This window comes from Delphinapterus leucas, chromosome 2 (genome assembly GCF_059928025.1).
Source record: "Delphinapterus leucas isolate spDelLeu-1000000601 "Yukka" chromosome 2, BTC_Dleu_Yukka2, whole genome shotgun sequence".
NCBI classification, from domain to species: Eukaryota; Metazoa; Chordata; class Mammalia; order Artiodactyla; family Monodontidae; genus Delphinapterus; species Delphinapterus leucas.
This window is the reverse complement of record NC_143130.1, coordinates 16,187,100-16,210,867: the sequence shown is the minus strand read 5'-3', so window position 1 is coordinate 16,210,867 and position 23,768 is coordinate 16,187,100. Positions and strand designations below refer to the sequence as shown.

The 23,768-nt window shown below is 36.6% G+C and overlaps 1 protein-coding gene across 4 annotated transcripts in view; it reads right to left on the bottom strand.

The window, feature by feature from the left end:
- CCDC7 (coiled-coil domain containing 7) overlaps positions 1 to 23,768 on the bottom strand; it is a 326,255-nt gene that overhangs the window by 268,598 nt on the left and 33,889 nt on the right. For all 4 annotated transcript variants that reach the window (XM_089906460.1, XM_089906462.1, XM_089906463.1 and 1 more), the window contains exons 7-9: positions 18,266 to 18,327; positions 17,120 to 17,176; positions 5,124 to 5,199 (exon numbers count right to left, since the gene is read on the bottom strand). In XM_089906460.1, coding sequence (XP_089762586.1) covers positions 5,124 to 5,199; positions 17,120 to 17,176; positions 18,266 to 18,327 — 195 coding nt within the window. The remainder of the gene's footprint in view (positions 1 to 5,123; positions 5,200 to 17,119; positions 17,177 to 18,265; positions 18,328 to 23,768) is intronic.

The following is a 23,768-nucleotide window of genomic DNA, read 5'->3' as shown; positions in this document are numbered from 1 at the left end:
GAATCAGTATAGTCTGTCTTTCTAGAAATTTGTCCATGTCATGTAAGTTGTCTAATTTGTGGTCATACAGTTGCTCATAGAATTCCCTTACAATCCTTTTACCACAGATGATTGAGCCATACTCCTACTAACAAAAAATGAAATTCTTTCTAGATTTTTGCTATTATCACAGTGATATGATAAATTTCTTTTTACATATGCCTCCTTGAGAATAGTCCTTTCTCTAGGGTAGATTAAAAGAATAAGGCAAACGTTTTGTTGCTATTGTTAAATAAACTATGCTAAATTGTTCTTGAAAGTGGGCAATTTCTATGGTACTAGCAATTTAAGAGTATTTATTACACTACATCTCTGTCAAGACTTGATATTAGAAAACTTCTACTTTTTGTTAAACTGATGGGGAAAAAAATGTATTGTTGCTGCTTTGCTTTCTATTTCCCTGATTACATATCAGATTGAGCATCTCCTAAAATGTTTATTGGCCATTTTTGTCTCTTCCTTAAATATCTATATATACATATGTACTTTGCCTATTATTTGAAGGTTGTTTGCCTTTTTGTGGAATTATATATTCTTATTATCACTCCTTTCTTCTATATGCACACATATTTTCTCCCATCCACTGCTTATCTTTTAACTTTGATTCATTTCTGAAGATACTTTTAATTTCAATAGTCAAATGCCTTCCCTATATTTACGATTCTGTTTTCTGACATTTATGTCTGTAATAAACATTAAATTTAACTTTTTGCATGGAGTGAAGACTCTGTCATTATCTTCTAACCAAATGGATGCCTTTTGCCTTGCCAGTGCCCTAACTGGTCACTGAAATTCATTCAAGACTTTGAATTTGCCACCTTGGAATTATGATAATTCCACCTTTGACATACCATACCTACCTGTGATACATGTACCTGGGCTAAAGACAGTTTGAAAGGCAAGACAGCTTATTATCCTTCCGACTCTTCTGCCTCTTTAGAAAACACATCATGATAGATTTCTTAATAGGCCTGCTGTCCCCTCAGGACTACACATGATTCTGATGATGGGCAATATTGTCACCGATGTTGACAACTTCATTCCCAAGATTAGTCACCAGATCTAAACACTCTCTTCACCAAAGAGGTACTATGCCTTGGAAAAAATACCCTGCAATCCAATGTCTACTTGTAATCCCAATATGGCCCATAACTGAAGAAAGAACTTTTCAAAGTCCTCTGAGTCTTTGATTACTTGTCCATATCCCACTATCCACAGACCAAACGGCTAGACAATGCATTGACCAGATCCTGAAAAAAAGGTATATTAGCTTTCCCCAAGGACTAGCATGATTGCCCTAACTTGTTACTGTATAATTCATCCATAATAACGAAATACAATCCTTTTTTCTAAATGTTATCCTATATTATGGTTTTCATCCCACCACATCTGCTTACTACTAAGTACCTCATAGGTAGACCCCACTCCTTTTTCTGGGAACCCCCTGACCCCACCCCTCTGAATTAGTATAATTCCTAAGAAAGCTTACATGACCATAAGCCTTCGATTAGAGCTGACTGGTCCAGAAATAGGCACCTGCCTCTGGCTGCACTGACAATTTTCTCACCAAGGACTTTTAGACTTGGGAAATTCAAATATTATCCCTCAGAGTAACTAAAACTGAAAGGTTAGATTTAGGAATTGTCAGCAATCAGGGCCTCCCACCTATAGGCAAAAAGTTGAAAAAGAAAATAGAAGGAAGAAAGAGATCTGCAATAGGAGAAAATGAAGCTCTTGTACAGAAGGGGAAAAAGTGTCTTGATAGTGTTCAAGTTCTGGTTTATACTTGTTTCTGAAATTGAGCCATATTGCTGTTGTCTTCTTAATAAAATTCATCTTTTGCTCAGACCAATTTGAGTTGGGATTTTGTCCCAAGCACTCAGCCACATGACAGAAGTTCAATAAATACAAGATACTCTTAAAATGTTAGTGTAGTTTTAAGCTTCAATGACTTCAGAAGTATAAATGCCAGAAACTTACCCCCAAAAATAAACATTTGAAAGTTTAATTATTTCCATTCTTTAATACATTTAGTTTTGTGTATTTTAAACAATAAATTAATTTTTTTCAGTCTCTCTGACTGAATATGGAAAATGCTGACCCAAACAGAATTTAACCAAAAAAAATTTACTATTCAAAAATTTTTAAATAAGTACAAAAGAAATGTACATAATCAAATTTCAAAATGGTGTCTTTTGAACAGTTGTATCATTATAGTCTCCAAATTATTAATTCTTAAAACTGCACTAAGACTTTTGCCACAGCCTGTTAAAGGATACAACTGTAACAGGTTGTTAAATGGAGGCATCAACTAAGACTCTAAGCCCACTGCTTATATCATGAGGAATATTATATTCCAATAAAGATGTGGAAAAAAATGCAAAAAAAAAAAAACCAAGAAGAAAGAAAAAAAAAGAGGGACTTCCCTGGCGGCACAGTGGTTAAGAATCCGCCTGCCAATGCTCAAACACGGGTTTGAGCCCTGGTCTGGGAAGATCCCACATGCCGCAGAGCAACTAACCCTGTGCACCACAACTACTGAGCCTGCGCTCTAGAGCCCACAAGCCACAACTGCTGAGCCCACGTGCCACAACTACTGAAGCCCACGTGCCTAGAGCCTGTGCTCCACAACAAGAGAAGCCACCGCAATGAGAAGCCTGTGCAGTGCAAAGAAGAGTAGCCCCTGCTCGCTGCAATTAGAGAAAGCCCGCACACAGCAACAAAGACCCAATGCAGCCAAAAATAAATAAATAAATTTATTAAAAAAAAAAAAAAAAGAGGAAGAAATGAGGCAGGTGACCATTACCACTGAAGAAAACAGTAGGCAGCCAAGGAAGGGAGAGTGCTAAAACCTTTCACCCACATGGATAACATAAAAGGGTCAGGAAAGAAGATTTAGAAAGAGTGCTTCTAAATATTCTTTACAGAGAGCTGTCTGGTGCCTTGAGACCTACTCAAATACTTAAGGGAGAGGTGGATATGATGGCCATTATTAGAGAGAGGCACCTTAAGAAGAATACTCAGAAAACTGGTTTATGTTATTTGAATTTATGCAGAAGGAAGGCAGTGACAGTCAAATAAGACCTTTCTTTTGTACCTTACCTTTCTTCCCAAAAACATGGAGAACAGAAAATACAAATAGTTAGTGAGAAAGGAGGTAAGAAAAGAGAAAAGCCAACCACATCCCCCGGTAGGCTCTAGGGAAAGGGGAGAGAATCCTAACTTTGAATGAAAATGAAAATATTGACTAATATCCGACAGGGGATTTTAATTTCCAATTCAGGACAGTGCTTATAATTATATTTAAATTAATCACCTAAGAGTGATCAGAAAACTCATGGTACTGCCCTAGTCTTTTTCTAGGAGCAGAGGGAAAACTAGCCCCAGTAAGTGAATATAAATGAATATAAGGAGTCTGAAAAAAGTTGCTTTGTGATTTTATTCTACACGACATGCTTTTCAATATAACAATTGTGAAACTAATATAGCCACCTGTAAGAACTGTAGGTCATCCACAATGACTTTCAAGATGCTTCTCGACAAGCAAGCAATGTACTGAGCATATTCTGACCAGACAATTATACAAAGCTTATTCTGTGTATAAGACAATTCAAATTGGAAATCCTCACCTTTATAGTAATCCATTCAGCTAATCCTTCCCACTGCTTTCTTTTACGCCCAGGAATTTTAAAACCAGTTATAACTAGTACCCATAGTCTAATATGAGGAGCTAGAATAAATAATAGTAATACATATGACTGCTTTAATACCCTATTCCAATGGAAAGAATATTCATGGAAATCAGCCTCCTACTTTAAGAGTGCCCCTAGAACATGCTAAAAGCTTTCATCTGACAAATTTGTGAAAGTTCTTACCCTACCCTTCTGATAGGGAGGACTCTAATGAGATAGAAGAGGGAAAAAGTAAAATAAGGCCTAACTTGATTACATACCAAGTACCTGACCACCAATTAATGTAAGCCGTTAAGTTCTTTAGTTCCATTTTCAACAGCTGCCCAGGATACCCTTTTCTTTACATTTTATGTTATATTCTTCTATTAAATCTTGATCCTTGGACTTGATAATTAAAAAATCTGATCATGTAAACTTTCTCAATTTTTCAATGCTAATCTAAAGAAAGTTCTTTGAAAATGCTGTGATGTGAGCTTGTCTGAATATGTTTTACTTTAATTTAAAACATTTATTTTAAAAAGAATTTTATGAGTTTACAAAGAACTGTAAGTGAAACATCTATATGCAAACTACATTTTGTATGATTATATTTTTTTACTGTTTTAAAACTGTAAAATACACATAAAATTTACCGTATTAACCGTTTTTAAGTGTTCAGTTCAGTAGTGATAATTATATTCATATTGTTGTACAATCAATCTCCAGAACTCTTTTCATCTTGTAAAACGGAAACTCTATACACATTAAAAATAACTCCACATTCCTGATTCTTCCCAGACCCTGGCAACTACCATTCTACTTTCTGTCTCTGTGAATTTGACCACTCTAAATGCCTCATATAAGTGAAATCATACAATTTTGTCTTTTTATGACTGGCTTATAATTACTCAGCATTAATATCGTCAAGATGCATCCATGTTGTACCATATGTCAGAATTTCTTTCCTTTTTAAGACTGAATACTATTCCATTGTATGTATATAACACATTTTCTTTATCCATTCATCCATCATTGGACACTTGGGTTGCTTCTACCTCTTTGCTACTATGAATAATGCTACAGTCAACATAGCTGTACAAATATCTCTTCAAGACCCTGATTTCAATTTTAGGGGGTATATTCCCAGGAATGGAATTGCTGAATTTCCATTCCATGATCCAAAAAATGGATCATATTTTTTGAGGAACTAACATACTATTTTCCGTTGTGGTTATACAATTTCACATTCTTTATGATTATAATTTTAACTTTTAAAATTATATATATCATAAAAATTAACAACACTAAATTTTTTAATAGTGGTTTTATTTTCTTTTCTATGTTTCCAATTTATCTGAAATAAATATGCACTTGTATTTATAATGATGAAAAGGAGTTATTTTAAAAGCTTACCTCTTTAATTTATTTGCCTGATTTTCAAATATTTTCAACATGGTATTCAATCGATTAGTCATTGTAGAAGTTTCTACTGTTTAAAAAAAAAAAAAGAAAACATTTAAAGGTATTATAAATGGCAGAAGTTATACCTGTATGCTGATACAACTCACTGCTATATGTGAGAACTAGATAAAGAGGAGACAACAGAAATGTGCAACATATATCAAGGGGACAAAATAAATCAAGTATATCAAGAAACCAAGTAAACCAGAGGCCTTGCTTTGGGAGGGTCAGTACTCCCTAAATAGTCAAAGAGTATACTGGGAGAAGTCAGCTTTAGAAGAAAGAATCAAATTCAGAATTGCTTACAGGCAAGAGAGAGTAATTAAAAATACTTGCATAGAAAGTAATATGGCACAATAAACAATATTTTAAAATTAATCTGATAATAGTGTAGGACATAATTTTAAATTATGCCTTGTATACAGTAAAGGGTTACAAAGAACATTATTATTCTTGTCACAATTTGAAATTACAGTTCACAGGAGGGAGAAAAGGCCCTGCTATGGACTGAATATTTGTGTTCCCCCAAATTCGTATGTTAAAACCCTAATCTCCAATATGATGATATTTAGAGATGGGGGTCTTTGAGAGGTAATTAAATCATGAGAATGGAGCCACATAAGACACAAGAGAGCTCGCTTGCTCTCTCCCTGCTCTCTCTCCATTATTTGAGGACACAGCAAGAAGACAGCCATCTGCAATACAGGAAGAAGGCTCTCACCAGAACGTGACTATGCTAGAACCCTGATTTGAACTTCTCAGCCTCCAGAACTGTGAGAAATAAATTTCTGTCGTTTAATGCACTCAGTCTATGGCAATTTGTTATGGAGGCCCCTAAAACAGGCCCATCTCTATGATTCTACTAGTTTAGGAATTACAACTCAGTAACATAAAATGTATAGATGGGAACATTACACTTCCATTGCCAAATGCAACAGCTTGGGTCCAATTGCTTCTTCCTCAAGTTCTCATTATGAATAACTTTAAAACAGAAGAAAAGAGATCAGAGAACCCATGCCTTATTGAACTGTTCTAGTTAAGGCCCTTTCCTGAGCAGAGTGCCTCTGGTTAACAAAGTGGCTTATACAGTCATTCTGAAGAAGCCAAAATGGTAAAGGGAGATCCAGTTGTTTGCTGTGTATTGTGGAGGGAGGAGGACCTCTTTTCTCTATTATAATAAAGCTTCAGTATTTTATTAGTAAGTAAAAAATATTAATAATGCACGCATATTATTTATCAATGGACAGGTTTTTCCTCTTGGGAAAATATATGAGACAGCACCCAGAGTGCATGTTATATAGAATGATTATAAAAATGGGATAAAATGTACATATAGTGTTTTTATCTTGTTTTATCATTTTAAATATCAAGGAAAATGTTTCTAAGCATTTTATATAAAATTATCTTATTCTTTCTAAAAGCTACACAGCACTCCATTGCTATGAATGTACTGTAATTCATTTAGCCAGTCCTAAAAATGCACGTTGTTACTATGTTTTTACTCTTACAAATATGCTAACAGTAGTACTGTTTATGGAAATAGAAATATAGAAATCATCTATATGAACATCAACAGAAGAATAGTAAATAAATTATGGCATAACCATAAAATGGAATACTATATGGCCATTAAGCCTCTTATACATTCATGCATTAATTTGCATTTCCCTGATACTAGTTAGGTCAAGCATCATTTCATATATTTTGGACATTTTTATTTCTTCTTCTGTAACATGCCTGTTCATATGTTTGTCCATTTTTCTCCTGAGTTGTCTGCCTTTTTACTACTCATTTGTAGGGGCCAATTAATACTAGCATATGGTGTGTAATACAGTTAACAGTCTACTATTAATTATATACTTACTGGTATTTTCTAATGTACAGAATGTTTATACTTAACCAAATCTACTGATTTTTTTGTTCTATAGTTTCTAGGCTTTGCTTCATTCTTTAAAAGTCCCAATATAAATAAATTCTCTTAATATTCATTTGTATTTTATAATCATGAGCTATATTATATTTACCAAAACATAAATAAAAATATATTTATAGTTTAATGAATAATTACAAAGCAAACATCCACACAACCACCACTCAAGGTCAACAATTAGGCACCTGGGATTGCCAATATCCTAGAAGCTCTCTATGTGGCCCACCCCATTCATAACCCTTTCCTTCACCCTACAGGTGCCTACTATCCTTTTTTTTCTCATCTTTATATCTTTTCTGCCCTTGTTAGTATCCTTAATGAACAGAGTTAAGTTTTCCTGGCTTTTAATTTATCATAAATGAAAATACTCTACATATTTAGGACTTCATTCAGTCAATAATATGTTTGTAAGATGAATGATGTTATCAGCAGCTAGATTTCAAACATATTCATTATGATATGCTTTTCCAATGTATGAATAGACCACAACTTATTTATCCATTCTACTTGTCACAGATATTTGAGAGCTCCAATTTGGGGACTATTACAAACAAAACTTGTATGAAAATAGTCCAAGAGTTTAAGAACATGACATCACTAAGACAGCAGAGTAGGAGACCCTAGCCTCTGTCCCCCAACAAAGATCAACAATTGACAGTTTAACAGATTAACAATCAACAGTTCCCAGTGACCTGCTCCACTGAGGAGCCCAGCAGCTTTTACGGCTGAAGAAACCAATGGTCAGCACAGCCACTGCAGACCCCCGCAGAACTCACCAGCTTTCACCCCACAGCTGCTGCCAGCTGCCTGAGTCCCTCCCTACTCCCCTGCCCCAACCACCACCATCACTGCAGCCCAGGAACCATGCCAGCAGCCAGCCCAAGCCTCCGTGGCTGAGTGAGTGTGAGACACCAGCCTAAACCTCTGTGGCTCATGTAGACCATCACGTGCTTACACAGGGCTAAGCCGCTCCAGCTGTACACCTGCATGCTCCCAGCCCAGCTCGTCACCAATCACCACTGCCCTATGCATACCCATCAGGAGACTGTGCAGCCACAGGAGAGCACACCAACAGCCAGATCCCCATAGCTGCTTGTGGGCCCAGATCAGGCCCTGTCTTCTGTCACCGACCTGCACCACTGTAGTCACTTGCAGCTAGCCCCTCCAACTGTGCACCTGCACACCCGTGGCCTATCACCAGCCTCCACTGCTGTATGCCTGTAGTGAGACCCAAAAGCCACAGTGGTGCACACTGACTGCCAGGACTCCTGAGCTGCCTGTGTGCCCATAGTTGACTCCAGCCCTTGCTGCCTGTTCTGGCCCCCGCCACAATGTGTGTGTTTGCACCTGGCCACTGCTGCTACACAGGCACTTGCGGCTGGCCCTCACAACTGAGCGTGTGCATACCACCAGCTCTGGCCACTCCCACTGCCTGCCCTGGTTCCTTGCTGCTGTACCTGCAGACAATGCTGAGGACCCCAACAGCCTGTGAAGCCTCTGAAGACCCCCAAGACACATACCAAGGACCACACGGTTGTCAGTGCTATGGACTACAATGGCCTGAGCAAGTGCGTCACAATGCCCCCAACCAATCCCACCACATGTCCCCACACCTGGCACCCACAGCACTACATGTGGGGTGATGGCGTACTTGGGCACTCCCCCACCTGTGGTTGGAAATCCTTCCTTACTGAAGTCACTCCATAGAGTCAGGAAGAGATGACTGCTTCTTCAAATGTGCAGGTGCCTATGCAAGGACACAGGGATCACAACAAATCAGGGAGACATGACTCTAACAAAGGAATACATTAAGCCTCCAGTAACTGGTCCCAAAGAAATGAAGATACAGGAAGCGCCCAACAAAGAATTCAAAATAATTGCTCTGAATATGCTCAGAGAGCTAGGAGATCACAGAAAAACAATTTAATGATATTAGAAAAATAATACAAGAACAAATGAGAAGTTCAACAAAGAGATAGAAAACATAAAAAAGAACCAAACAACTTTTCAAGCTGAAGAATACAATGAAATATACATATTTTTTAAAAAGTGAAACTACTTCAGACTAAAAAGCTTCTGCACAGAAAAGGAAACCATCAACAAATTGACAAGGCAGCCTTCCGAATGGGAGAAAATATCTGTAAACCATATATCTGATAAGGGGTTAATATCCAAACTACATAAAGAACTCATAAAACTCCATAGCAAAAAAATAATAATCTGATTAAAAAATGAGCAGAGAACTTGAATAGACATTTTTCCAAAGAAAGCATACAAATAGCCAACAGGTACATGAAAAGGTACTCAGCTACACAAATCATCAGAGAAATGCAAATGAAAACCCAATGAGATATCACCTCATACTTGTTAGAATGGCTATTATCTAACAGACAAGAGATAACAAATGGTGATGAGGATGTGGAGAAGGGGGAGCCCTGATGCACCATTGGTGGGGATGTGAACTGGTACTGCCACTATGGAAAACAGTATGGAGGTTCCTTGAAAAATTAAAAATAAAACTACTATATGATCCAGCAATCTCACTTCTGGGTATATATCCAAAGAAGATGAAATCACTGTCTCAAAGCAATGTCTGCTCTCCTGTGTCCACTGCAGCATTTTTTTGGCCACACTGCATGGCTTGTGGGATCCTAGTTTCTCGACCAGGGATTGAACCCAGGCCATGAGTCCTAACCACTGGACCACCAGGGAACTCTGACTGCAGCATTATTTATAATAGCAAAGACATGGAAACAACCCAAATGTCCACAGACAAGTGAATGGATAAATACACACACACACACACACACACACACACACACACACACACACACAGTGGAATATTATTCAGCCATTAAAGAGGAAATCTTGCCATTTGCAACAACATGGATGGACCTTGAGGGAATTATGCTTAGTTAAATAAGTCAGACAGAGAAAGACAAATACTGTATAATTTCCTTATATGTAGACTCTAAAAACACTGAAATGATAGAAACAGAGAGCATAATGGTGATTGCCAGTAGCTGTGGGGTGGAGAAAATTGGGAAATATTGGTCAAAGAGTACTTTCAGTTATAAGATGATTAAGTTCCAGGGACCTAAGGTCACAGCATGGTGACTACAGTTAATACTGTATTGTATACTTAAAAGCTGCTATGGGAGCAGAGCTTTAATATTCTCTCCATAACAATGCCAACAACAAAATGGTAATTATGTTAGATAAAGGATATGTAAAAAACCTTATTTTGGTAAGCACTTCACAATATATATGTGTATCAAATCGTTATGATAAACACCTTAAACTTGTACAATGTTGTATGTCAATAATATCTCAGTAAAGCTGTTAAAAAGAAAAACAGTTTAAAGGTATGCACATCCACAACTTAATTAGATAAAGAAAAGTTATTTTTCAAAGTGATTGTGCCGATGTATACCTCACTCACAGTTACATATCCTTGTCAACACTTACTGTTGTCAGACTTTTTTTTTCTGGCCACACCACACAGCCTGAGGGATCTTATTCCCTGACCAGGGATTGAACCTGTGGCCTCAGCAGTGAAAGCATGCAGTCCTACCCACTGGACCATCAGGGAATTCCCTTTCTGGTACTGATTTTTAATTTAATTGTTTTGGGGTCTGAAGGCAGACATTATATGATTTCTACTTTTTAATTTGTTAAGGTGTATTTTATAGCCTGGAATATGATCTATTTTGGTGTACGTAACGTGTGAGCTTGAGAATAATGTATATTCTGTTCTTGTTGCATGAAGTAGTCTATAGAGGTCTGTTTTATCCAGCTGAATGATGGTGTTGTTGAGTTCACTAAGTCCTTACCAATTTTCTGCCTGCTGCATCTGTCTACTTCTGATAGAATGGTATTGAAGTCTCCAGTTATAATAGTGGGTTCATCTATATCTCCTTGCAGTTGATCAGTTTTTGCCTCACTTATTTTGACTCTCTGTTGTTAGGCACATACACGTTGAGGACTATTGTGTCTTGTTGCAGAACCGACTCATTTAGCATTAAATGCCCCTATTTATTCTTAATAAATTTTTTTTGCTCTAAAGTCTGCCCTGTTCAAATTAATATAGGTACTCCTGCTTTCTTTTGGTAAATGTTACCATTATCTTTATTATTATTTATTATTAACTTTATATTTAAAGTTGCAGACAATATATAGTTAGGTCCCAGGAAAAAAAAAAATCAGTACCAGAAAGACAACATGAAAATCCCAACATATTTTGGAGATTAGGTAACATACTACTAAATAGCGCATATGACAAAGAAGTCTCAGAGAAACTAAAATACATTTTGAACTAAATTAAAATGTAACATCAAATTTTGTGAAATGCAGTAAAAGGGAAATTTATAGCACTAAATGAATACATCACAACAGAAGGAAGATCTTAAATCAATAATCTAAGCTTCTGCCTTCGGAAACTAGGAAAAAAAAGACCAAATTAAATATGAAGTAAGCAGAAGAAAAGAAATAAAAATTAGAGCAGATATCAATGAAAATAGGAAATTACAGAAAATCAATTAAACCAAAAGCTGATTCTTTGAAAAAAAATCAAGAAAATGAGTAAGCTAACTAAGAAAAAAGAGATATGACACAAATTACTAACATCAGAAATGAAAGACGGGACATCACAACAGATCCCATGGACATCAAAAAATAATAAAAAAGATTATGAAAAACTTATGGCAACAAATTTGATAATTTAGATGAAAGGGACCAATTCCTTGAAAGACACAATTTACCAAAACTCACACAAGGAGAAAAAGATATTCTTAATAGAATATATATCTTATATAAACGGGATCAATAATTTGATATCCTTACAAAACAGAAAGCACCAGGATCAGATAACTGCACTGGCAAATTCTACCAAACCTATAGGAAAAACTATACCAGTTATCTACAATCTATTTCAGATGAAAGAAGCAGAAAAACATTTCCTAACTCATTTTATGAGGCCAGTATTACTCTAATACTAAAACAAGACAAAGACATTACCAAACAAGGATAACCACGCACCAATATCTCTCATGAACACAGATGCAAAAACCCCAACAAAATATTAGCAAATTTAATCTGACAAGGTATGGGACAAATTATACACCACAACCAAGTGAAATTTATCCCAACTATACAAGGCTAGGTCAATATTTGAAAATCAGCTAATATACCTATCATATCAATAGTCCATATGATCATTTCAAAAGATACAGAAAAAGCATATGACAAAATCTAATACCCATTCATAAAACTCTTTGCAAACTAGAAACAGAATAAAACATCCTCAACTTGATAAAGAAAATCAAACAAAATACCTACAGCTAACACGATACTTTTTTAACATTTTTATTTTATATTGGAGTATAGTTGATTTACAATGTTGCGTTAGTTTCAGGTATACAGCAAAGTGATTTAGTTATACATATACCTATTATTTTTCAGATTTTTTTCCATAAAGGTTATTACAGAGTATTGAGTAGAGTTCACTGTGCTATACACTAGGTCCTTGTTGATTATATTATATATAGTAGTGTATATATATTAATCCCAACCTCCTAATTTATCCCTCCCCCCACCTTTTCCCTTTGGTAACCATAAGTTTGTTTTCTAAGTCTGTGACCTACAGCTAACACCATACTTAATGTTAAGGTACTAAATGCTTTCCCCCTAGATCAGGAATAAGACAAGGATGTTCCTTCTCACCACTCCTACTCAACATCATGCTAGAAGTCCTAGCTAATGCAATAATACAAGAAAAGAAAAGAAAAAGTATAAAGTTTGAGAAGGAAGAAGTAAAGTTGTCTTTTTTCACAGATGGCATGACTGCCTGAATAAAAAAGGTGATTCCCAAAGAATCACCAAAAATCTCCTGCAATGAGTAAGTGATTACAGAAAGATTACAGCATACAAGAGTAATATACAGAAGTAAATTGCAATTCCTTTCTTATATACCAACAATAAACAAGTAGAATTTGAAATTATAAACACACCATTTACATTAGTACCAAAAAACTCAATACTTAGGTATTAATCTAAATAAATATGTACAGGATTTATATTAAGAAAAAAAACTATCTCATGAAAGAAATCAAAGAAGATACACATAAATGGAGAGATATTCCAAGTCCATGGATAGGAAGACTCATTACTGTTAAGACATCAGTTCTCATCAATTTGATCTGTAGATTCAATGCAATCCCAATCAAAAACCCAGCAAGCAAAAAAAAAAAAAAAAAAAGGGAGTGGACTTGCCTGACGGACCAGTGGTTAAGACTCCAGGCTTCCACTGCAGGGGGTGCAGGTTCAATCCCTGGTTGGGGAACTAAGATCCCCTATGCCACACAGCATGGAAAAACAAAAACAACAACAACAACAAAAACCCAGCAAGTGATTTTGAGTGTATCAACAAACTGATTCTAAACTTTAAGTGAAAAGGCAACAGATCCAAAGAATAGAATACAATACTGAAGAACAAAGTTGGAGGAGTGACACTATCCAACTTCAAAAACTTACTATAAAGTTACAGTAATCAGGGGCTTCCCTGGTGGCACAGTGGTTGAGAATCTGCCTGCTAATGCAGGGGACACGGATTCGAGCCCTGGTCTGGGAGGATCCCACATGCCGCGGAGCAACTAGGCCCGTGAGCCACAACTACTGAGCCTGTGCGTCTGGAGCCTGTGCTCCGCAACAAGAGAGGCCGCGATAGTGAGAGGCCCATGCACTGCGATGAAGAGTGGCCCCCGCTTGCCACAACTAGAGAAAACTCTCGCACAGAAACAAAGACCCAACAGAGCAAAAATTAATTAATTAATTAATAAACTCCTACCCCCAACATCTTCAAAAGTAAACCACAGCTTTAAAAAAAAAAAAAAAGTTACAGTAATCAAGACAGTATGGTATTGGCAATGAACAGAAAAACAGATCAATGGAACATAACAGAGATCCCAGAAATAGGCCCACACAAATACAATCAACTGATTTTTGGCAAAGAAACAAAGGCAATTCAATGGAGAAAGGTTAGTCTTTTTAACAAATAGTGCTAGAAAAACTGTACATTCACACGCAAGAAAAATTAATTTAGACACAGACTCAATTCAAAATGGATCATAGATTTAAATATAAGAGGCAAAACTATGAAATTTCTAGAAAATAACATAGGAAAAAGTCCAGGTTATATTGGGTTTGAAGATGACTTTTAGGCACAACAATAAAAGCACAATCCACGAAAGAAAAGTTCAACTTCATTAAAATTCAAAACTTCTGCTCTACAAAAGACACTGTTAAGAGAATGAAAATATAAACCACAGACTGAGAAAAACATCTTTGCAAAACACATATCTGATGAAGAACTTGTGTCAAAGATATACAAAAAACTTTTAAAACTCAACAATTAGGAAGCAAATGATCCCCTCATTTAAAAATAGGTAAAAGATCTGAACAAATACCTCACCAAAGATATACAGATGGCAAATAAACATATGAGAGGATGCTCAACATTATATATCATTAGGGAATCACAAATTAAAACAATGAGATAAAATTTAATTTAATTTAAAAAATGATATAACACTATGCACCTTTTAGAATGTCTTAAATCCAAAATTCTGACATCAAATGCTGACAAAGCTGTAGAGCACCAGAAATTCTCATGCTCATTTCTAGTAAAAATGCAAAATGATACAGTCCCTGTGAAGGAGAGCTTGGCAATTTCTTACAAAAGTAAACATACTTTTACTATATGATCTAGCAATTGTACTCCTTAGTATCTACCCAAATGAACTGAAAAACTTCTGTCTGTAGAAACACCTTTGTTTATAGTAGCTTTATTCATAATTGAAAAAACTTCGAAGCAACATAGATGTCTTTCAACAGATGAATAGATAAACTATGGTACATCCATACAACAGATTACTATTCAACAATAAAAATAAATGAGCTATAAAAGCATAAAAAGACATGGAGAAACCTTAAATGCGTATTGCTAAGTAAAAGACTGCATAATTTCAAATATATGATATTCTCGAAAAGGCAATATTCTAGAGACAACAAAAAGATTAGTGGTTACCAGGGATTCAGTGGATGGAGGGAGAGATGAATAGGGAGAACATGGGATTTTCAGGGCAGTGAAACTATTCTGTATGATACTGTAATGGTGAATACATGACATTATGCATTTGTCACAATCCATAGAACTGTATGACACAAAGATTGAACCCAATGTAAACTATGGACTTCAGTTAATAATAATGTATAAATACTGGTTTATCAGTTTTAACCAATGTACCACGCTAATGCAAAATTTAATAACAGAGGAAATTTTGTGCGAGGAGTGGGGTGGAAAATGGGTATATGGAAACTCTGTACGTTCTGCTCAATTTTTCTATAAACCTAAAACTTCTCTAAAACAAGAGTTCATTAATTATGAAATGAAGCAACATCAAGATTAAATGATAGTACAAAAAGCAGAATGAAATTCAAAGGTAGCTTTTGTCTTATTGATTAGGCTATGGAATCTAATAGAATTTAGGGAATGAGAAGGGAAGAACAGAATAAAATTTCACTGGAGAAGATGAAAAAGGGTACTTTTAAGAGAAAAAGAGTATACAAGTGAACAGGCAGTACTGAGAAAGAGTAGACATATACCAGTGGAGCCCAGGGACTGAGCTGCCATGGGAAAAGAAACTGAGGAATTTGCAAAAGGGTTTTCTCCACATTGTACAATGTAACCCTGTCCTCTGCTTCCCTTAAAAAATACGAGTAAAATTTCTACTATTATACTTTATTATTTTAGAACTTGGTTTTGTGATTGGACAATGTGTTCCACTGGCCTATAAGTGGGCACAGAGACTTCTGTTTTTGTCCATGATGGCTCATCAGGAACCAGAGTTACCTTTTCACTTTAAACCAATTAAAAACTGGACAAAATATATAAAACAGCAATATTCAGACACTGGAAAACAGAAGGTGCACTGCAGTAATTCCTCACAGAAGGAAAACAAAGGATGGCTCTATGATGACCCCAGCTTACTGCCTGGAGTTTCCAGGCCACAGCATAAGGAAGGGAAACCCAGACAAAGTTTACTGGTTTCCATGAGTTCAGAGGCAAAGTTTAGAGCCTGGGGAGGCCAAAGCAGCTAGAATTCACAGGGCACAGTATTAGACGGAAGACAGCTGCACAGATTGAGGGAGAGAGAGCTGCACAGATGTGCAGAGGGTTCCCCTTGATGCACAGAGGCTTTTACTATCTACTCCAAAGCTCTAGGCACCTTTCTACCCCACCTAGTCAGGCAGGGCTGCCTCAGATCAGAAGCCTCTATAGGTCTTGGGAGTAATGTAGAATGTATAGCTACCCTTCATTTAAACATGGCAACGTTAGGGTTTAAAGCTGAATTTGAAAGAGGGAAGGATTTCCATCAACTTTTTTCAACCAAATCTTATTTTCTACTTCTAAAAATATATTCCACAGCATACATTATATGATTGTTTCAAAATTCTCTCCAGTATTAAGACATAAGCAAGGCAGTTTCTCCTTTCTGTTGACAAGTAGTCAGAAGTTTGAATTCTAGAAGTTTGAGTTCTAGCAGCTCTTTATATTCACGAACTGATAGGTACTCAGCTGCAGTCAAACCACCAGTATATATGAGATAATCTATAATTCATAGTAACAAGACGTGCAAATGACCTCTTAAATTTATCACTGCTCCACCTCAAAGGCCTACCACCTCTGAAACATTTTTGTAGCATATTCTCATCACAATAAAAAATCGTCCATTCCTAGTAATAACATGTTACTCTTTAAAAATGAGTCTGTTTTTGGTAGCAAGTAGCTAACTAGGAATTTCAGTATTTGCTTGATCGCCAGCTCAACTGTATGGCTCCAAACTCCAGGGAATTTATGTTGTAACTTCATAATTATTACTTTAAATTATAGAAAATTATAGAAATTAATACACTCAACAGAAGTTATTAATACAAAGATGCTTAATGAGTGGAAACTTACGTGGCTCAGTCGCAGAAACACCTGTAATTTCTTCAGTTGAGTGTGTTTTTATGAATTCTGAAATAACAGTGAATTTGTCATGAGTTTCAATATGAATTATATTTATTAACTGAGTTTAAATTTTATAGTTTTTATTTTAATAACTCATTCAAGAGAACAAAAATTTTAAGAAAAACAACTGAGCTGTCTACAACTGTAGACCTTCCCAATCAGGCAACAAAGTGTAACATCTAAAAAAATGTGTGTAACAACTGAGTGATATGAACTCATCATCTTCTCAACAAAACTTGTTTTTCCTCTTATATTCTCCTAGTTAATGTTACCATCATCTAATCTCCCTTCCTTTCATATCCAATCACCATGTTTTGCCAATTTTATCCAGTAAATATTTCTCAAATCTTCCCCTTTTCCTCTCTTTATTTGTGCTCTAATATAGGCACCTATCACACATTTAAGGTACAGCAGTAACTTCCATCTCCTACTCTCAATCCCCAAATCTAGCTTCTCAATGTGGCCAGAATAATCTCTCTAAAGTAAAATTCAACATGTCACTTCCCTAGAAAAAATCTTCAATGATTCCCTATTATATATGGGGGAAAAAAGAAAGTATTCCTAAAGCATTTAATCCCTCTGCCTAGGCTCTTTCTTATCTTACCCCTACCTATTACTTCACACTTTATAACCATTCCAGTGGTATTTCCCTATTTATGCTGTTTCTCATGCTATACCCTCTTCTTAAAGTACCAAATATCTCCCATCTTCACTTGACAAAGTCCTATTCATCCTTCAAGGTTGCATAAAACCTAAATAACTCCCTCAGGTTGAACAAGCTGGCTTTCTATGGACTCACTGCAAATTACACATACCTTTATCATGCATTACACTATATTAAAATGATATATAATGTGCTTGTATCCTTACTATGTTGTGGATTTTGAGGGTAACAACCAAGTGTTATTCATTTTATACACTCCCAGAATCTGGAACATAATAAGAACTTTTATTGAAAATATCAACTGCTATTGAATATCTTTGAATTTATCATTGTATAATTTTTATGGCTATAAATTTTTAAACTTTAAGTCTCAAAATGTTGGTGCATTTAGGAAACCCTATAAAGGCTGGACTTGTATAAAATATTATCACCTTCAATTTTCTGCTGTACAGTTTCATAAGTTTGCACTTCTTCTGGTGGAATTTCACTGTCCCTGTTAAGATTTCAATAAATAAAACATACTTATTTATTATCAAAGATTAAGCATTTAAATTACACTTAAGAACTAGAATATATGCTCTAGACATATGCAGTTTGTAAAATAAAATTTAACATGTTCTTTAACCTTTATTCACAGACATTAAGGTAAATTATCTAGTAGCAAGAAAACAAGTAAAAAAGTCAAACTATGTAATTCTATGAATTCCGTGTATTCCATGAACATAATTAGGTATACCAACAACAACATAAACAAAAATAATAAAACTGTATTTGGTAGAACCATAAGATTTCTTTTTACCAATATATTATTAATGGTGTAATCAATTGTTAAGAGCACAAGTTCTAGAGCCAAATTGCTTGGCTCAAAACCTGCTGTAAATTACCCACTTACTAAATATGTGGCCTTGCGTAAGTCACTTAACCTGAGCCTCAGTTTCTTCATCTATCAAAATTGGGGTATTAGAGTACTTATTTCATAAAGTATTATAGTCGTAAGGACCAAAGGACACACGTAAAGTTACTAGGAAAATACCTAGCACATATCAGACATGTAAATTTCAGGTATTAATATTAATATATGGCCTGAAATTAATTTCACGCCTCACAATAGATAGCTCAGGTTAATATATCTGAACCTCTGAACCAAGGCTCTATTATGCAGCTCCCACTGAAGCCAACTCAAGTATCACTGCCTTCACTCCTTTAAGTCTAGTCATTGACAGATGGAGAGATCAATAAAGTAACTGCATAATAAATAGTAGCCCATCCTAATTATGGGTACTTTCTATTTTAACACTGTAAAATAAAAGGGTTTTGTGTATGTTTAATGCAAAAAAAAAGGTTGTTTATAAATGTAAAGTTTTACTTGGATAAGTTATTATACTAGATATGGTTAGGGATAGGGGAACAAATGACTTGGAGTTGATTTAATTCAGGTATTCATAAAAATTACTCATATTTATTTACTGTTTATTACATGTGATAGGAAATATGTAGATGTGCGTGACTGGTTCTGATCTTGAGGAAGTGACAGTCCTGACAGGAAAACTTACATGTGAATGATTAAATTAATAGCTTATTAAGTTAAACTGGTAACTAATTATTAATTCATAATAAAATTATTAGGTATATTATTTGATGCCAAACAATAGGGGACAAGAAAGAAGTAACAAAGGAAGAGATCACTGTAGGACGGGTTTCTCAACCCCGGCACTACCAACATTTTAGACTGGATAATTCTTTGTTGTGGGAGACTGTCCTGTGCATTTTACAATGCAGCATCTCTGACCTCTACCTAGTGCCAGTAGCATTCTCCCACTCCTAGTTGTGACAACCAAAATGTCTACATACAAGTGTCCTCTGGGGCACAAAGTATCCCCCATTTGAGAATCAATGCTATAAGGGAAGAGCTCTACCATGGCACTCTATCAACATTACACAGATCCACAAAGGCTTGACAGCAGTCAGACCCAAATCATAGTAGAATGCCCTGAAATTTCTGCTGCAGAAAGAGAAGATAAGCCTGGTGAAGAGTCTCCATGAGGCAGTTTTCCATTCCTGTCTTGTGGAAGACTAACACAAGCTCACTTCTCATCTGTCTCCCTAATTTCAGTTGAGCACAGAGCTTTCTACCCCTCTCTTCTTTACAGCCCAGTTGAAGCCCTCTGTTAAGACTATAAAGCTGCATACAGCAGAAACTAACACAACATTGTAAATCAACTCTACTCCAATAAAAAATAATTTTAAAAAAACCTATAAAGCTGCATGGATGTAGTTTACATTTTGCTCCTTCATGGCAGAGCAACAAATCGCTTGTGTGGCCTGTCATCTGGTCCCTGCTGCTCTGTGTCGTCCTGTGGAACTAGGAACACAGGGAGCTGACACCACGCTGACCTTGTTCTTGCTGTCTGTATAAGTAATTCAACACCATTTGTGCCCACTGTCTCCGTACCAGCCTAATATTTGGAAGTATGACAAGCCAATCTCATAGCTGCCACTGTGCTGCCACTTTGGGGCTGCCTGACTGCTTGCCAATAATGTAAACAAAAGCACGTTTAAAAAATAGTTTTTAAGATACAACAATGAAAGGGGATAGAAAGTACCGAAGAAGTTTAGCGGAATGAATTGGAAAGAATTGGGCAGATTATGAAGTTTATAAAGATTATAACTCAGATCTACTAAGTGAGACATCTCAAAATATGAATTATGTTCAGGCTGACTTCTTGCTAAGGGAGAAAAGGTCTGATACTCATACAGATATTCATATACTGGTATGACAGTAACACTGAAATTCTCCTGATCCAATCGGTAAATAGCTCTGCCCCATGGTAAATGGGTAAATAGCCAATCAAGTGTCTGCCAACTGCCCTCACCCCTTGACCTTCCTAGGATCCAGCACCTAAAGGAGTAATCTTTAGCAAAACAAATGGTATACAGAACCCTGCTTCACTGCTAATATTTATTCTAATGAGTTGGTGCCCATATTAACCTGGTTCTTCATATTTTTAGTATTACCACCAAGAACAAGACAGTATATGCCTGAAGAATATAAATTACATACACGCACACATGCACACCATTTCTTTTCTAGTATAAAAAAAACTTTAAAAAGGAAACTTTAAAAAGGACTGGAGGGCTTCCCTGGTGGTGCAGTGGTTGAGAGTCCGCCTGCCGATGCAGGGGACACGGGTTTGTGCCCCGGTCCAGGAAGATCCCACATGCCGCGGAGCGGCTGGGCCCGTGAGCCATGGCTGCTGAGCCTGTGCGTCCGAAGCCTGTGCTCCGCAACAGGAGAGACCACAACAGTGAGAGGCCCGCGTACCGCAAAAAAAAAAAAAAAAAAAAGGACTGGAAATAAAAGCAGAGTAGAACTGTCAAATAAAGAAGGGAATAGACCAAGAAAGCAATGGATAAAAATTACAGCAAACCAAGGAAATAAAGCTATACTGAAGATTCCTGTTAAACTAAGTAAAATAGAATTATACATTTTCCTAAAATATCTGATACCATAGTAAAATAGTTTCTTGCACTCTATATGGCTGGCTAAGGGTGATTTTATGAATGATTCATTACAACAGACAGGATATTAGAAATAACTGGGTAACTAAATTGGTTGAACAGAGACAACAGTATTAAAGAGACATCTTACTCCAAATGCATGATTTCAAGTAGGCCTTCAATATCACTAGGTAATCAAAAGATATGTCCCTGTCCATTCACTCTTCCATTTAGTGACTATTACAAATCCTCATCTCTCTTCTCAAAACTCCTATCCTATCCTCACTTTCACCTGATAACCTTTCTTTCTACTTCCCTTAGAAGACTAAACCAACCAAAAGAACCTCCACAGGCTTCTACACCACATCTACCCTATATCAGCATCTGTACCCTGATACTCTGCCTTCCTACCTGGTTTCATACATAATTATTCAAGCCCCTATTTCATCTCCACTCACATATTCAAGGATACTGTCCCAGCAATTCCTCTTTGACTCTTTATATCATAAATCTTTTCCTGTCTAATGGGTCATTCCTATTAGCATACAAACATTCTGTTATTTTTCCTAATTTATAAGAGCCTTATTTTGTCCCCACTTCCCTCCAGCTACTATGCTATTCTTTTCCCCCTTTTGCAACAAAACCACTCCAAAGCATTGTCTATGGTTACTGTCCCCAACTGCCCCCTGTCCAGAGATTTCTCAGAACAACTGCTCTTCTCAAGGTCAACAAATGACATCCTTTCTAAATCCACTGGTCAGTTCTTAGTCCTAATCTTCTTGACTGACCCACAGCATCTGACATCATTGACAGTCCCTTTGCATAGTCTTCCTTCTTCATTTATCTTACAGGACAGCACATTTACTGGTTTTCTTTCTGCCTCACTAGGTCACTCCTCATTCCCCTTTGCTAGCCCCTCCTTTTGTCCCAGACTTCTTAATGTTGGAAGGGCACCAGGGATCAGTCCCTGGTCCTCTCTTCTCAATTTACACTCACTCCCTTCACTATATATCTACCGTTAAGTTCCATCCATATGTAAACGGCATCCCAATTCCTATTTTCAACTCACATCTCTCTCCCGAACACCAAAACATATATGTAATGGCTCCCTCAAATATGCCTAACAACATTTCTGGCAACTCAGAATTTCCAGTATCTTCAAACCAGAACCCCTGATCTGCCTCCTCAAAACTTGCTTCACCTACAGCCTACCCCAGTGAAGGTAGTATCAATTCCATCCTTCTGGCTGCTCAAGTCAAAAGTCTTGAACTCATTCTTGGCTATTTTTCCTCTCACACACAATATCCAATCCATCAGGAGAGTTTACTGACTCCACCTTCAAAGTATGTCCAGAATCTCGGGACTTCCCTGGTGGCACAGTGGTTGAGAGTCCGCTTGCCGACGCAGGTGACACGGGTTCGTGCCCCGGTCCAGGAGGATCCCGCATGCTGCGGAGCAGCTGGGCCCGTGGGCCATGGCCGCTGAGCCTGTGCGTCTGGAGCCTGTGCTCCACAACGGGAGAGGCCGCAACAGTGAGAGGCCAGCGTACCGCAAAAAAAAAAAAAAAAAAAAAAAAAAAGTATGTCCAGAATCTCAAAACTCACCAACTCCACCGCAACCACTACCCTGATCTGAACCACCATCATCTCTTCCATGGATTACTGCAAAAGTCTCCCAACTACACTCCCCATTTCTACTCCTGACCCTGTATAGTCAATTTTCAACACAGCAGTCAGAATGGTCCTTTTGAAACATATGTCAGATCATGTTATGCTCTGCTCAAAACCTTCCCCAATGCTAATCAGAATAAAACCCATTTTTTTTTAAGAAGACCTAAAGAGTCTTCCATTTATTTCCTGTCAGGACCTTTTCAAGTTTGGAATAGTTTGAGATCAGGAACAAGACAAGGATGCCTAATCCAGCCTCTTTTATTCAACATAATATTGGACATTCTAGCCACAGGAATCAGACACAAATCAGACAGCAATCAGAAATAAAAGGAATCCAAACTGCAAAGGAAGACTTAAAACTGTCACTGATTGCAGATGATATGATACTATACATAGAAAACTCTAAAGACTCCACCAAGAAACTATTAGGACTAATAACTAAATTCAGTAAAGTTGCAGAATACAAAATTAATATACAGATATCTGTTGCATTTCTATGCACTAATAAAGCTCTATCAGAAAGAGAACTTAAGAAAACAATCCCATTTGCAATTGCATCAAAACTAATGAAATACCTAGGAACAAATTTAACTAAGGAGGTGAAAGACCTGTACTATGAAAACTAAGAGAGTGATGAAAGAAATTTAAGATGACACAAATAAATGGAAAGATATACCATTCTCATAGATTGGAAGAATTAATGTTGCTAATGTGCCCATAATAATCTAAAGCAATCTATGGATTCACTGCAATTCCTATCAAGGTA